Source organism: Littorina saxatilis, linkage group LG1 (genome assembly GCF_037325665.1).
Source record: "Littorina saxatilis isolate snail1 linkage group LG1, US_GU_Lsax_2.0, whole genome shotgun sequence".
Taxonomy (NCBI): domain Eukaryota; kingdom Metazoa; phylum Mollusca; class Gastropoda; order Littorinimorpha; family Littorinidae; genus Littorina; species Littorina saxatilis.
In genome coordinates, this window is record NC_090245.1 from 52,349,652 (window position 1) to 52,365,956 (window position 16,305).

Consider the following 16,305-nt stretch of genomic DNA (forward strand, 5'->3'; position numbering starts at 1 on the left):
TCTATGTAATAATTTCCAGTGCAGCAGACGTAATCTGTCTTTTTTTGTGCTGTTAACAGCCAGTAACCAGTTTCTCTTATCCAAATCAACATTATGTTTTCGTTTCCAAAAATCACAGGCACTCGGAATCTGGACATCAAGATCAACTAAACATGTTCTAATAAACTTTGCTGTTATATTACCACCATTAACAATGAAATCCTGCAATGTAAAATATTGATATGATAATGTGTCTGTACGTCTGGATTTAAGTGCTGTGCATAATGCATTGTATTCAAACTGTCTGGATGGTTTATAACCCACTTTTTGACATAAATCTTCAAAAGAAATAATACCATTTTCATTCATAACATCCTTTACAAATGAGATATTATGTTTTATAAAATCTTTAAAAAATAGGCATTTATGTTTAAATTGAATATTCATATTGTTCCAAATACATTCGTCCTTGCCCCCCGCGGGTTAGGGGGAAGAATTTACCCGATGCTCCCCAGCATGTCGTAAGAGGCGACTAACGGATTCTGTTTCTCCTTTTACCCTTGTTAAGTGTTTCTTGTATAGAATATAGTCAATGTTTGTAAAGATTTTAGTCAAGCAGTATGTAAGAAATGTTAAGTCCTTTGTATTGGAAACTTGCATTCTCCCAGTAAGGTCATATATTGTACTACGTTGCAAGCCCCTGGAGCAATTTTTTGATTAGTGCTTTTGTGAACAAGAACCAATTGACAAGTGGCTCTATCCCATCCCCCCCCCCCCCCCCCCCCCCCCCCCCCCCCTTTCCCCGTCGCGATATAACCTTCGTGGTTGAAAACGACGTTAAACACCAAATAAAGAAAGAAACGCAAAGTTAGTGCAAGGGTACTTGTGCAATAGATTTCAACCAAAGTTAGTATAAGGGTACTTGTGAAATAAAATTCAACCAAAGTTAGTGCAAGGGTACTTGTGAAATAAGAATTCAACCAAAGTTAGTGCAAGGGTACTTGTGAAATAAGGACTGGGTGGCCGAGTGGTAACGCACTTGCGCTCGGAAGCGAGAGGTTGCGAGTTTGACCCTGGGTCAGGGCGTTAGCAATTTTCTCCCCCCTTTCCTAACCTAGGTGGTGGGTTCAAGTGCTAGTCTTTCGGATGAGACGAAAAACCGAGGTCCCTTCGTGTACACTACATTGGGGTGTGCACGTTAAAGATCCCACGATTGACAAAAGGGTCTTTCCTGGCAAAATTGTATAGGCATAGATAAAAATGTCCACCAAAATACCCGTGTGACTTGGAATAATAGGCCGTGAAAAGTAACATATGCGCCGATATGGCTGCGATCTGCTGGCCGATGTGAATGCGTGATGTATTGTGTAAAAAAATTCCATCTCACACGGCATAAATAAATCCCTGCGACTTGAATATGTGCGCGATATAAATTGCATAAAATAAAAATTAAAAAAATTAAAATCCCTGCGCTTAGAACTGTACCCACGGAATATGCGCGATATAAGCCTCATATTGATTGAAATAGAATTCAACCAAAGTTAGTATAAGGGTACTTGTGAAATAGAATTCAACCAAAGTTAGTGCAAGGGTACTTGTGCAATAGAATTCAACCAGCTGAGAGGGCTGCATTTAATGAGGGTGTTCATTTATGTGCATGATCGTAAGCCTGAGTCGGAGTCAGACGCCAAGATTAGTCTCATTAATTATTGAAAGGTTAAAGGCTGCTGGCTGTCGAGGGAGGCCTTTCTAAGAAAGGAAAATGGACTTAGCAGTGGTTTCGTAGTTTGTTGTTGAGGTTAGCAGTGGTTTCGTAGTTTGTTGTTGAGGTTGTCGGTGTAGCGTTTGATTCTGTCTGCAGAGATACAGGGGGTTAGAAGTCAAGGTTAGTTTAGTCAGTCAAGATTAGCATCAACAATGCTGTACTAAATATGGCAGAAGACGACAGAGTGAAAATGTTGAACAGTTGAGCTGATTCGTTTTTCATCATGAGTGGGATGATAATCATGATACCCTTGCAAGGATTGTAATGATATCAAAAACTAGAATGCTCTAAACAAGATACATCAAGCACATTGTGGTATTTGTATGGTATTTGATGAGAATTGACATAGTGGGCGTGTTTCTGCCTTAGGTTATAATATTCAGTGTACTTGTGATTCAGAACAGCAGCTTCTGTTGGAAGGTTCTTCATTAACAGTACATTCGCATTCAGGATTATTTGTTGGCATGTGGCAAAGTGCAAAGGTCCAAAACAGTCATTGTGGTTGTGAAGGAGGGGGGCGAGAAGGATAATGCAAACTGCCCATAGCTCGTGAGAAACAGTATAGTGTTACCTGCGTGATGAGAGGACACCCTTGGAATAACTCAAATTGTCATCATTTTTCACGAGTTTTCATTCATTACCAGCTGGGTAACAAAAAACACTGTTCATGTGACAAATCGAGGTGGTGAATGGGTTTGGGCCGTCGCGATATAACCTTCGTGGTTGAAAACGACGTTAAACACCAAATAAAAAAAGAAAGAATGGGTTTGAGCTTTCCGGTGAAACGTGGATTGTCAAAGTAAAAGACAATCAGGCTGATTATTTGACGTGGGGATCGCGGCTTTAGATTCGTGTTTCCGAGGACAACGATTGTAAGCATTCACTGTCAAAGACCCAATCAATGTTGAGAATTACCGCGGAGACTCATGGTTAATTTGCAACTTATCTCTGTAATCGCAAAATGCACAACGAAAAGTCATCAAATGAAAAGACTTAAAAGAAAAGGAATATGCCAAAAACTTACTGAACTCGCAAATATGTTGACAGCTCTGAGTCGGCTGGAAGAAAAACGACGACCAAGTTTACGTTTGACGTCACAGACAAGTATGACGTGCTATCTCGAACTGCTGACACCCTTTGGGGCCCTGAATTGCATTCTTAAAATCACGTTCAAAAGAGAGATCCTCGTCAAGTATTGTGCGTATTTTTTGCTCATCCAAAATTATTACAACGATGTTTGGTGGCTTGTTGATAGACCAGGATTTTTTATTGGTCCTCGGGGAGCATAGTCGCCTTCGGTTTTCATCTTGATCAACCTCGGCCTTGGGCCTTGGTCGATAAAGATGAAACCGAAGACGATATGCTCCCCTGGGACTAAAAAAAAAAAAAAAAAACTGGTATGTCAACAAGCCACCAAACATCGTATAGTGTCTACGCACATTTCAGGTGTTAATTCATGAGAGGTATACATTGGTGTATGGTCAGATAAATAAACCAGCAGACGTGAAAAGGTTTCCTTTGGAAGTGTTGTTAGCGGATGGACCTTGCACTGAAGGACTTAAAAAAGAAAAATCATCCAGTAGACTGGAAAACCGCGATTTCACGATGCACTTGTGTTCGGCAACTCCACGTAGATTGATTCAACAGTTGATCTTTTTCAGGCAATAGATTGAATCTATGCAGGCGTTTGAGTCTATCAAGTTTCGTGCATCTTGTTTATGTTCACTAATATACACTCGTCAAGTCCTCACCCGGCCCCATCACCTGCCCGCCCCCTCCTCTACCCGTCCTTCTCCCTCCTTCATCAGTGTATGCATCCGATGTTCTCTCGTTAATGATTCGCATTGCTAGCTGCAGCAAAAGATGTTGAGAGAGACAGAGACTCCACCTGACAACGGACTGATGAAATAGTTTGCAGACGCGCGCTGCGCTATTGTTCATGCTAAGACAGCATGGTTGTTTGCTTGTTATGTTGCCGGAGGCTTCATTAGTGGCGGCTGAAGGCACTGACGGCGGAACAATCGCTTGCAGATTAACCCCCTCCCCCAATCCTCTGTCCCTCTCAACGCTCTTTACTCAATCACCCACCCAGTTCTCTGATAATGCCCCACCTCCATCGCCTTAGACTACCTACCGGCTGAGTCTGTCGCTGTGGTTGTCATTGTACTGTCCTCGAATGTGCGGGTGGGGGTGTTCGGGTAACGTTGTTCGAGTTGACAGATGATATCTCATTTGCAGGTAGGATTAGGTGATGTAACCGGGTATACGCCAGACAAAAAGTGACAAACAGAATCACCTTGTTTGTTTTCATAAAACAGCTCCATACAAAGCATCTGATGAAAGATCAGAAGTAATTATCTCATGGGTGATGGAAGGATAATGGGGCGTTGGGTATAAAGCAGTACATGTACTCTGATATGAAGTCAGTAGTATGGAATATAATTTTGTAAAGTTGAATCAAAATAGAATGAGTGGCTTTCATTGTTGATTGTTAGCACACACGAACTTCTTCAAAGACGTATCCTTTTTCATCCCCCCCTCCCTCCCTAAAATACAGTCTGTTTGTCTGTCTATTCCTAGGTTGTCTCTCCCTCCCTCTCTCTGCCTCTAACCGCTTTTCTCACCTGCCTCTCTCTCTGTCAATCCCTCCTTCCCTCTTCTCTTGTTTTCCCCTGTTACTGTCTCTGTCTCTCTCTCCCTTCTCTCTCTCAGTCCCCCCCCCCCCCCCCTCACTATCTCTCTCTACACCTCTTTCTTTCTCTCATGCGCGCACACACACGCACGCGCGCGATTCACCAGAAGCATGAACGTTAGGCGAGGACGAGATGAGAAATACGGATGGGAAGCTACGATACATTGGCTTGTTGTAGAGACACTGGGTTAGTTAGAGACAAGGCAAACGACGGGGGGGGGGGGGGGGGGGGGGGGGGGGGGGGGGGGGGGGACTAAAACGATGACTCGTGGACACCTGGCCCGATGCAACAACACACGACAGATCAATTCGTTAAATGGCAAACAGAAATAGCGTTGGCTAATTTCAGACATTCGGAAACCAACTACCAATCCGCGCACCTCAGTCAGAGGGAGAGAGAAAGAGATTGAGAGAGAGAGAGATGTGAGAGAGAGAGAGAGAGAGAGGGGGGGGGGGGGGGCGGGGAGAGAGATGTAGTCCTGTGGTTTACGAGAGAGAGAGAGAGACGTGTGGTGGTAAAAAAAAATGATAAAAGGGGGTCCTTAACGTCCTCACAGGAAATTTTCCTTTTAGGGACATGAGTTGATGATACGCTAAAAGCGTGTGGTGGTTGAAGGAACCGAGTTTATAAACGTCTATATGTCTGTTGTCTCCAAACCGGTGATGGCTAGGGAAGAACCACGTGGCAGGCAGACCTGCACTCGCTGGCACGTGGTGATTGGCTGTTGCTAGGCGACGGTCTGTCAACAGAAGCCGACAGTGAGCGGCTCTTGGCAGCGACAGGCGCACGGAGGGAGGGGGCAGTAGGAAGGGAAGGAAGGAGGGAGGGGTGTCAGAGAGAGGTGGAATGGCTTCAGGTGCGCCAGAGGGAGAGACTAGTAGAGACTGCTGGTGGGGCTGCCTTCACTTGCCTGCCTTCCCTTGGCCAAGACGCTCGTGTCGTTTTTACCTGTGGCTGTCGTAGTCGTGTCTACCTTTACTTTCCCCTCCCGTCTCGCCAACGCCTTCTGGGAGACGGCACTACACCGCCTGATGTCTGCTGATGCCATCGCATTACTCACCTGCCGTAGAAACGCTTCATACAGCAACACCGCAGCGCTCGCAGACACAGTCTGGCAAGGGGAGAAGAACGGAGAACGTCTCACGTCTTCTGTTAATCTTCTACCGTGTCACGTGTGTGTTCATCTCACTTGGACTGACTTTTTCGTCTCTCCCCCAAACTGCACCCAAAGCCTTTTCAGCATGACGCGGCGAAAAGACGATCTCTCTGGTAACGGACACTGGAGAAAAGAAACAGTGATGGTGTCCGCATCGAGGAGAGAGGAAACCAGACAGGCAGTAACCTGAAAGTTGGCCGTGTGACAGGTAGACGGACCGATCCCCTCAGGATGAGCTGACACCGACACACCGCCTAGAATAGATGTGCTCTTCGGCACGTGATATCTGACTAGAACACAGACGAAAGGTCAGATCAGCTGAGGAAGATGTCAGAGTGAAGCAGAATTTTCTCTCGTGTGATAGAAGTCGTGGAAAATCCCACACAGCTAAAAAAAAAAAAATTAGAAAAAGAAAAAAGATATTAAAAACTATTTGGGAAAAAACTTCCGTCAATGCAATTACATGTACCTGAACAATGCTATTGAGGTGGAGGACCAGCAAAAAAAGACACCAGGGGGAACAAAAAACATCCACAGGCGAACAAAGTTTTCGTTCTTCGACATGTAAGTTGATTTTTGAAAATGTTCATGGACACAAAATTGTTGCTGTGTCGGTCGTCTTCAGGTATCTGTCTTTGACAGAATTTTCAGTAGGACTTCCAGGAGTTGGTTTGATGGGTTAAAAGCAATTGCAGGCTGGAAGTCTTGATGCGTCATACAATCAATTTAGCTGTTTGAGATACGGCTTTCTAAGCTGTTCTTTGTATTAGAAATGGAACAGGAGGTGTTTTTTTTAATTTTTTATCTAAGGATATGACCTGCCTCCTTCCGAGTTCTGACTTTATAGCTGACTAGTGATTACAGTCTCTCTCTCTCTCTCTCTCTCTCTCTCTCTCTCTCTCTCTCTCTCTCTCTCTCTCTCCATTTTCATGGTAGATTTCTCAGGACCTCTCCAAGGAAAACTCTCTCTCTCTCTCTCTCTCTCTCTCTCTCTCTCTCTCCATTTTCATGGTAGATTTCTCAGGACCTCTCCAAGGAAAACAAGAATTTATCCACACTTTGTTTGAAGCCTCGTTTAGGGAAGGAAATTTCTCCTTTACCTTCTTGCAGTTATATGCATTTTTTTTAACCTTTTTTTTTATTGTTGGTGGTTGCTGTTTATACAATGCAATAGTTTTTGTTTTTAACTTTTAAGAAATCCTGGTGTTTTTTTTTTTTTTGGGGGGGGGGGGGGGGGGAGTAGTTTTTTGTTTTGTTTTGTTTTTAACTGTGGGAGACCTTTTGGCAGAGTAAAGGATTTTATTCACAAGCAGCAGCTGTTATGTTTTTGATATCTTGAGAGTAGTACGTCTTCCCTGTGATTTATGGCAAGCTTGTATTGACTCAGATGTTTTGAAGTACTTGTTTTGGGATGTGCGGTTGATACTGTTGAAGTTATTAGTTTTTGTATTGTTCATACCTGTCACTTTCATTTCTTCTTACCTGGCATTTTTTCTGCTAAACCCAGTGTTAACATTTACATCAAAAAGCAATTTGTGTTGATGAAAGGTGTACATCAAATGTGTGCCTTTACCTTAAACCAGGTGCGTTCAAAGGAATACCTTTAAGCCAACTGTTTGCGGAACTGATGCCGTTTCCATGCTACAATTGCCAAATGTTATTAATGAAGATAATGACGGCGGTTGTATCTTCAATCCTCTGCGGGGAAACTTAATCAGGCAGAGAGCGTCAGGCGTAATAATTGATGGCATTGGGCCTGGGCCGCCGTGATTGCTTGGGAGAGGTGTCATATGGAGGCAGGTCTCTAGCTTTGGTTGGGCCGTCTGTCCTCGCAAACGGTGGAAAAACTAAGTCCCCCTCCCCCCCCCCCCCCCCCCCCCCCCCCTCCATCTCTATCTCTCTCTCTCTGCCTGCCTCCTAGTTACCCCCCCCCCCCCACCACCACCCTCTATCCCAGATCCCCCAGCCAAGGGAGCTGGAGTCAATAATAGAATGGGGAGTGTTAATTGTTTGTCCAACTAGGGGCTGGGCGCTTCTTGTGGTAGACTGTGTGACAATGCCGCTTGTTACCACTACCAGCCTCCATCACCAGCCCAGAGAGGGTGGGCAGAGACGGGGTTAATTGCTGCCAGTTGGGAAAGAAACAGTGTGTATTCCTGCCACAAAGGGGGCCATATGTTTCATTGATTAAACGGGGCACAGGGGCCAGATGGGGAGTAGAAGGAGGGAGGGGGTGAGGTGGGGTGGCTGTACAAACGGATCAATACCATTGCTTTTCAGGCTACCCGCTTTGATGCTTGGCGCTTACCGGCTGCCGCCTGAGATCGTTACAACAAAAACGGTAGTGGCACCGCTGTCAAGGATTTGCTTGCTTTTGGCTCTTGTGGCACTGCTGCTGTAGCTGTGATTCTCCAGTCTTTGAAACTGAAGTGAACGTAGGCAGCTTTATCTTACCGAAACGCCTTTAGAGAGAGAGAGAGGGGGGGGGGGGGGGGTGAGAGAGAGAGAGAGAGCAGCAAACAGACAGTTTGTGTAAGGGTTTGATAAAGAGGATAGCTTGGGTGAGTAGGCGCTTTGAAAAGGAGAAAATGAACAAAACCTTGTATCAGTAAGATGAGAATAGAAAAGCATCAGATTCTGTCTATTTAAAAAAAAATGATGGGGATGGCTGTTTATTTTGGCGGAGAGACTGGAGGAGAGGGATTACTTTGAATCTTTTATGAGTGTAACCCTATTCTTCAAAGCAGGGTTGAAATCGGTAGCTTCTGGCTGTAAAAGTCTTCTCAACGGATCTGTACTTTTATGAGTTTGATCTGTTTTTTTATGAGTTTGATCTGTTTTTTTATGAGTTTGATCTGTTTTTTTATGAGTTTGTGTCTTATTTTGTAGTTGGAAGGCTTTGCATCACACATGACGTCCATCTTCTTAGTTTCCAAAACAACAGAATTAGAACCAGGAAAATTGTGAGATTAGTGATAGTAAGTAAATTCTGTTTATTGTCCCACAATCACTAGTGTAATCATGGTATATATTTCAAATAATGTCTTACTGTCTGAAAACTCACAGGGCACACTTAGTTCTAAGATGTGTCTGATAAGCACAGTTTCTTCTAGAAAGGAAGAACATTCTCTCTCTCTCTCTCTCTCTCTCTCTCTCTCTCTCTCTCTCTCTCTCTCTCTCTCTCTCTCTCTCTCTCTCTCTCTCTCTCTCTCTCTCTCTCTCTCTCTCTCTCTCTCTCTCTCTCTCTCTCTCTCTCTTATTTTGTGCATGATCCTCCGAAAGCGGCGTATGGCTGCCTTAATGGCGGGGTAAAAACGGTCATACACGTAAAATTCCACTCGTGCAAAAACACGAGTGTACGTGGGAGTTTCAGCCCACGAACGCAGAAGAAGAAGAAGATTTTGTGCATTGGTGAATGCCGCATCACATGTAGCAAAAATCAGCATTGTAGCAACAAAGAATAAGTCACCTGTAAAATCATCAGTTTGCTTATTCAGTACACCTGTGTTATGTATGTCCAGAACAAATATTAACCAGTTATCAATTTTTCTGTGTTGGACAGACAGCCTGGACTCCTTATGGAGACTTTCCTTTTAGCACTGACAAGATCTGTTTCTCTCTTTTGTGAAATATAGTCCTATTAGACAGAAGAACGCTGTTATGTCCTGGTAGCATCATTACAGGAATACAAACAGCTGTGCCCAGCGGTCAGTGCCTGCAGTGGTCAGATTATGTTTTCTGCTTGTAGAACAGGTAGCTTTGTTTAACTAAAACCGTCTTCATTTCGTTTAATGAGAAGAGAACTAATGAAACTGGTGTTCATTTGACAAAGAAAGGCTTTTAATTTAAAGCAGGACTTGTTTTTTAAGCTCAGATAAATCCAGGCGCAGACATTAGTTTGGATGGTTATTTTAAACTGAATGTTTAATGGTGCATGGCAGCAGAACAGCTTTCCTGAAAAAGTTGCAGTTTGCTTTTGCTGCATTACACAATTAAATAGAAAGAAATATGAGTGAAGCCTCTTGATCAGTTTATTTTGTGAAGCAAGTGTAATCTGATGCTGCTAAACTGCACCCCCCTCACCCACCCCAGGCAGGGAACCAGTCTGAGTTGTTGAGCTTTAACCCTTTTGGTCTCAGACTACTTGCTCTGGTGTTACAATACTAAACTGGTGTGCTTGCGCTGCAGAAGAGAAAGCTATAGTGTGACATTTTCTGCAGTGAGTGTGATATTTAGTAGCTTGGTGTCAGTGCATTTTGTGTACTATACTGTCTGGATTGCCCTAGCTGCTCTTGAGGGTTGTAGTGATCATGACTCATTAGCCTTGAGTGACTGGACATGTCGCATCTCTCTATTCTCTCCACAGTTGGGATGCAGGCATCGTGACAGGATCTAGCATTTAAATGTTGCATGCCTCCTGCAAAATGTAACTTGCTTTAAATTTGGTGTTGAGAAAAAAACACGTTTTTGTATGATTGCCCACTTGGTTTCTTGTTAAGACTGCTCAGAAACTGAAACTTTAGCTGTGCATAACTAACAGACAAAAACCTTGTGTGTTTGCAGGAAGAATGAAACGCCCTCTGGATGAAGAAGAAACCATGGGCGGTAATGATGGCGATCCCCCGAAACGTCGCCGTGGAGAAGGCCCCCGTGTCGAGTTTCGAATTTTGCTCCAAAGCAAGGTGAGGGCAAAGTATAAAGTTTCCTGTGTTAAAATGGCAAGCTCAGCCTTCTGCTTTCACCCACTCGCATGCATACACATGCACAATCACACTCGCACTCATTTGTTTGGGGGAATAGGGTTTTGGGAAAGAGTATGGAAGATTACTCGTGCATAGCTGCCAACCCTTCTGGATTTTTCGGGAATCTCCTGAATTTTACAACTTCTCCCTGGTCATATTCAAGACTAAATGGTCCCCCTGGACCCCCTGGCTTCTGGATTTTGACTTCAGAAGGTTGGCAGCTATGCTCGTGAACCATTTTGTTTCGAAGTCACAGGACCAAATCTTGCATTACTGTTGTCTTTCAAAGGATCAAATATTCAGGTTCATATACGTATACATGTAATACTATTAGATACTCATTTTGCAAGGACAATGCACACTCAGTTTTACTCTGATGTGTCAATTTTGCAGTATATCTTCTTGTAGGAATCCACATCTTTGTATGGACATGCCCGTCAAGAGAAGAAGCAGTATGTTTCATTGATGGCTTGTTTCTTTACGTGACACTGAGATTGAAAATGAGAAATAGATGAACAAGTAATTTGAAGTCAAAAGTGGAACCTGTTAAATCAAGTCAGGTGAAAACATCAGGCAGCGGGAACAGGGCACTGAAAGAATTCTGTATACTAAGCCTGATGTATCAGATTCCGTTTCCCGGCATAAATGTTGCCTGTTGAATTCTTTTCCCTAATGCTTGTGCAAACCCCCACCTCCCCTGACCCCATCCTTTACACTAAACTGCACTTTGTCTCTGTGATTTCCTCTTCCCCTTAAATAAAGAGGCAGAATAAAAAGGAATTGGTAAGATTTGCATTGTTTCTGTGTAGTAGAGCAGACAAATTGCTTAACAGGCTGTCATGCTGTCTTTTTCGTGATTGTAGCAGATTTTATTCTTAGCTGTGTCTGCCAGATTAACCAGGGCGATGCGGTTGCCGATGCGGTTGCCGTTTTTGTGTAAGGCAAGAGATAATGGAGTGATGCTCATTTGGTCTGGGCAGGCAGAAGAGAGCTTTGTTCTTTTCCTGCAAGGAAAATTCCAGCACCCTGCGGTGTGTGTGTGTGTGTAGGAGGGTGAGGGCTGGTCTGTTTCCTGTGGCTGTGTTGGAGTGAAGTGTCGTATTTCCCATCATCCCTGATCCTGTGGCGTTGTCAATGCTGATCTCACTCTGGGGCTTTGGAAACGTTGCTGCCATCTCTCAGGTCTGAGCAAGCCAGGACTGGTCGTGGTACGTCAGCACAGCCTCGTCTGGTGCAAAATCCTGCTGCTGGGGTCTGGATGACTGTGTCTGCCATCTCTTAGTCTGATCTCACTCCCTGTCTTCGCTCACCCCTGTAGACTCATTTTAGACGGCTCTATGGGTGTTAGGATTTACATTTTGTTGTTGTAACTTGTCTAATTTGGAGAAAGTATGTAATGCTGATGCTCAGCGCAAGGCTGTCTAGTTGACTGGAATAAGATGCACACCCAAAAATAACAACACAAGTTAATATATAAAACAAAAGAGGAAAGAGGTATAGCAACAAAAATTAATATATAAAACAAAAGAGGAAAGAAGTTGAGCTTATAGATCATGTTTGTGGAGCCTTTTTTTCTTCAGCAAGCTGACAGTATTACTCTTAAGTCATGTTCAAGATATTTCTGTGTAGTGATCAACCTCTGCTTTGCTGGGCAAAAGTTGTGGGCCTTTTGCAGCTTATATCTGGGAACAGTTTGAAGCAAAGAGCTGAAACAGTGCCTGTTGAGTTCATGTTGACCCACCCTGAAAAAGAGTGCAGCCTACCTCCCCTGACCCCATAGACACCTCCCTTTATTTGTGTGTGTGTGTGTGGGGGGGGGGGGGGAAAGACAGACAGACAGAACAGAATAAAATTACTTTCTACAATCTTTGGATGGTTAGTGCTGTCTGAGAAGTATGTTGGTGTAAAACTCCCCCAAAGCCCCTTTGTAAGCCAGGTAATAAGAGTAACATGGTACTGATACTGCTAGTAAACACACCCTGTGAAATCATGTGCCTGGTCGTAGCCCCACCCCTTACCCTCCTTTCTCCTTGCCTCTCCTGCTTTTATTTTATGGCTACCTGTAGGAGCTTGTTGTTGCCACAATGTGTGCAGGCACTGAGCAAGACTCAGGCTGCACAGACAAGAAAGTACAATATTCTTGTTTGCGAGTATACCAGCTTTTGCAAGTGATCAATTATGGATGGTAATGGGAGCTGTAAATTACGGAGAGCTGAAGCTGTTACATGTAGAAGTATAGGTGTCTTTGCCATCCCCCAGAGACAAAAAGAAATATGCTGTGGATCTAGAGGACTCCCTCTGTGTTAAGCTCCACCCACACACAGCTAGCTTGGGCTCTGAACAACATTCTGCCGCAAATTGAAATTTTTTCTTTACTTAAGAGAGGTGGAGGGAGTAGAAATGCGGAAGAAAAGACAGATCCCCATTCGTGCTGCTGAAGGTGAATGAAGGGCTAAATTTGTAAAGGTGGGAATTTGAGAAGTTTGTTGATTCTTCTGTCCCATAGCAATGATAATGAACAGATTCAGATCCTCCACAAATACATGAGCATGAAAATAGATACTGAAGAGCTGGCATTTTGAATACAGAAGTAAATCTGTCAGTTCAATGCAGATGCTTTAAAAAAATAAATATATTAATAGCAGTTTCATATGCATTTTTGCACACTATGTGCTTGTTCTGCTCCTGTGTCAAAATGTATACAACAACAACAACAAAAACAAAACAATGAAACACAGAGGAGGATTTTTGTGCCTGTTAATAACATTCAACTAAGCACAGTCTACGTACCACAGATCTAGTGTTTTTTAGTCAGGTAATATAACAGTGCCTATATGAATCAGTGCTGTGTGCCAAGGTTGGCAAAGGTAAGGTTAGAATATCAGAGGGTGATCACATTCACAGTAGCTCAAGTTCATTATCATGCATACATTTGATATGCATCACCATCCTCCCCAGCCCTGCCTCTAGAAATCCTGTTTGGCCAATCTATCCCTTCATTTTGTGTGTGTGCTGTGTTGGGGGAGGGTGATAAAGCGACACGGGACATTATTGATCAGGGCTGATTAGCAGCAAAGACAGGGAGAGGGGTGTCAGTCATGCATGTCGCAGACCATTGTGCCACTGTTTCCTGCCAGGCCTGTTCGCTCTGCACCTTCTATTGATTCTTTGGGACGCTTTTTCACCTTTTTCACCCTTCTTTTTGTGTGTGTGTGTGTGTGTGACGCTGTTCAGACTGTCCTGCATCATTTAGGTCCTAAAGGCGCTGCCAGTGCCAGTTTTTAAGCCCAGTCTTGACTCTGTAGGTGTTGAGGCCTGCATTAAAATGTATCCCTTTTTGGAAGGGGGGGTAGTTGCTGCCTGTGTTTCTTTAATTTTTATTGGGCGCCTATATGTTGTTTTGCTGGGTGCAATCCTTTGTGTACTGTCACCACTTTGAATTATGATTTTATGAGAAACTGCCAGTTGTCTACCTGTGTTGAAACCTGTTTGTAGCGTACTTTGTTTAGTTGATTGCATGTTTAGTTGATTGCAATCATTTAATGGCATGGCAGGATTTCCTTTGTTAATTTTCATTGTGTGTGTGTTTGTGTTGCAGAATGCTGGTGCCATCATTGGAAAAGGAGGAGCCAACATCAAGCGACTGAGGACTGACGTGAGTACACACAAATTGCAGATAGAATATGCTTCACACTGAAGCTGAAGCTCACCAAAAAGTCAGATACCCTTAAAAAAAAAAAAGAGGCAGAAGTGTTGCTTTTTCCACCCATTGATTGTGAAATACGCCTTTTTCTTCTGGAGTTAGCTAGCTATCTGAAAAAAAAACAAATGACAAGAATCCTTTCAAAAGGTTATTCAGCTTTTTCCCCCCTTTTTTCCAAATGTGTACACTGAAAAGGGGCAGCTTGAAATCTTGTCCATATAACTTTGGCTTACCTGCCGTAAAATGTGCAGGAATTATGGCTCAGGGATTATCACAGTACTTTTTGTGCATGTGTGTATTTAGCCCGTATGTGAATTTTCAATTTGGTTTCCTTCTTTTTGAAGTGTCAGGTGGAGAAGTATGCCTGGATTATTTTGTCTTGGAGTCTCTTATTTATTACAGTGTATGTAGGACTTTAGCAAGGTTTTGTTGATTTTTTGGTTTGAATTCTTTATTTTTTTTGTAAGTCAAAAGTGACTCGAAAAACTTTCTTGCATACCCAAGTAGAGAACCTGTTCAACTTCATTCAGCTGATTTCTTTCCTTTGGTTGTGCTAACATTAACAAGGAAAGCAGTACTTTTCAGCTTACGTTAAAAAAGTAACAGTGTGAATGTTATCGTTCTTCTACCCTGAACCTATGCAAGAGCAGTATTGGGTTTTTTCACATCTTGATAAGCAGGAAAGGCTTTTTCCTCCTTACAATGCACTTGCTTAGCAGGAAAGAAGGTTTGTAGTGTGTGAGGTCCACCCATGTCCTGGTCCGCAGTCCATGGTCCAGCCCGCTCCAGTCCGGTCCGCAGTCCGTGTCCTGTCCTGTCCAGTCCGCAGTCCGTTTTGATCCCCTTTGTAGTATATAATTATGTAGTCCTCCTTTTGGTCAGTCACAGGGTCCGCTTTTCAGTCCACCATCCGGAGTCCGTGGGTCCTCTTCAGTCCACCCACGGGTCAAAATCATGGGTCCTGATTTAACTTTGTTGTTCACCTGCCACCTCTCTCTCTCTCTCTCTCGCCCTTGCCCTTGTTTTTGTGTCTTTGGGGCATATTTCTGTCTTTACTCTTTCTCTCTCCTTCCATCCATCCCCCATCAGCTTTTGCTTCATGAACCATTCCATCCATGATTTTGCATTTTGCGAAGATCAGTCCTAGCTAGTATTATTAAGCCAATTGATTTAGAACATCACATCCATGACATCTATTGCCAGAAGAGTTATCTGCTGAGATTTGTGTAAATTTGTCTTATTTGCACTAATTGCCAGTTAATTCATCCTTAAAATCCATTTTCATCATAATAATTTATTCCTGTTCCAGAAGAGCCCAGTTCTTATGTCCACAGAATAATTGTTGACTTGGTTGCCACTAATGAAACACTTTATTTCTCTCCAATCAGATGTCTCTCATTTATGTTATTGTGTGTGGTTGTGTGGTCCATTTCCATATATGCCTTGTCCATTATAGCTCCAATTGTAAGTTAATGTTGAAAGAGCTATTATTTTATTAAAACTTACCATGGTCCGTATTCTTGCAATACCCCACTCTCTGGTCCATTCGTCTGCCCGCCCTCCAACTTGGCCTTGACCCAACACACACTGGCCTTGACCCTGAATGCCCTTGACCCGACCCTGGAACGACCCGACCCTGTCCACGCTGCAGTTCAAAGCCAGTGTTACGGTTCCTGATAGCAACGGCCCTGAACGGTATGACCCATTTTTAGTGTGTATCAGTTCCACTTCCTGACATTTTTTTTATTTCTTCCTTTTTCCATAGCCATTTCCAGGTTTTGATATTGCAACATGCATAGAAACAATAATAATTTTAGTTTCTCTGCTTTGTACTTTAATGCTAAAGCCTCATGCCATCCCCTTGAGGTTAGCTAGGTAAACTTGTGCAGTACACGTCATATCCATAATACATGTACAGCTCAAATTTGCACCCATGTTTTGAAACAGTCACTGAATAGCACCAGCAGTACTACCTCTTGTATCTAGCAGAAGAATGGATTTTGCTGAACAATTTGTCTGTAGAACTCCATTGAAGATAATGCTTTTCTGTCAAATTTCAGATCGGTATGATGACTATAAGAAAAAAAAATTTAAATATTCAGTGGTAAAATGTTTCTGCAGGCTGATTTTCATGGGCTACACTTTGCTTTGGTGGTTGTAATGCCCATATACAACAAATAAGGAGTACTTATTAAGCTGGAAAGAAAGGCTGCTGTATCTGTCAGGAATATTTCTAGTCCACCAGCCAAGAAAGGGGACTTTCAAAA

At 43.2% G+C, this 16,305-nt stretch overlaps 1 protein-coding gene across 6 annotated transcripts in view; it reads left to right on the forward strand.

Annotated features, from left to right (window-relative positions):
• LOC138973669 (heterogeneous nuclear ribonucleoprotein K-like) overlaps positions 1–16,305 on the forward strand; it is a 71,555-nt gene that overhangs the window by 31,549 nt on the left and 23,701 nt on the right. For 5 of the 6 annotated variants that reach the window (XM_070346427.1, XM_070346405.1, XM_070346413.1 and 2 more), the window contains 3 exons: positions 10,157–10,275; positions 13,934–13,990; positions 15,690–15,733. In XM_070346427.1, the coding sequence (XP_070202528.1) occupies positions 10,162–10,275; positions 13,934–13,990; positions 15,690–15,733 (215 nt within the window). In that variant the 5' untranslated portion in view covers positions 10,157–10,161. Of the gene's footprint in view, positions 1–5,996; positions 6,158–10,156; positions 10,276–13,933; positions 13,991–15,689; positions 15,734–16,305 lie in introns of those variants that run through there. The other variant, XM_070346435.1, reaches the window with a different exon arrangement.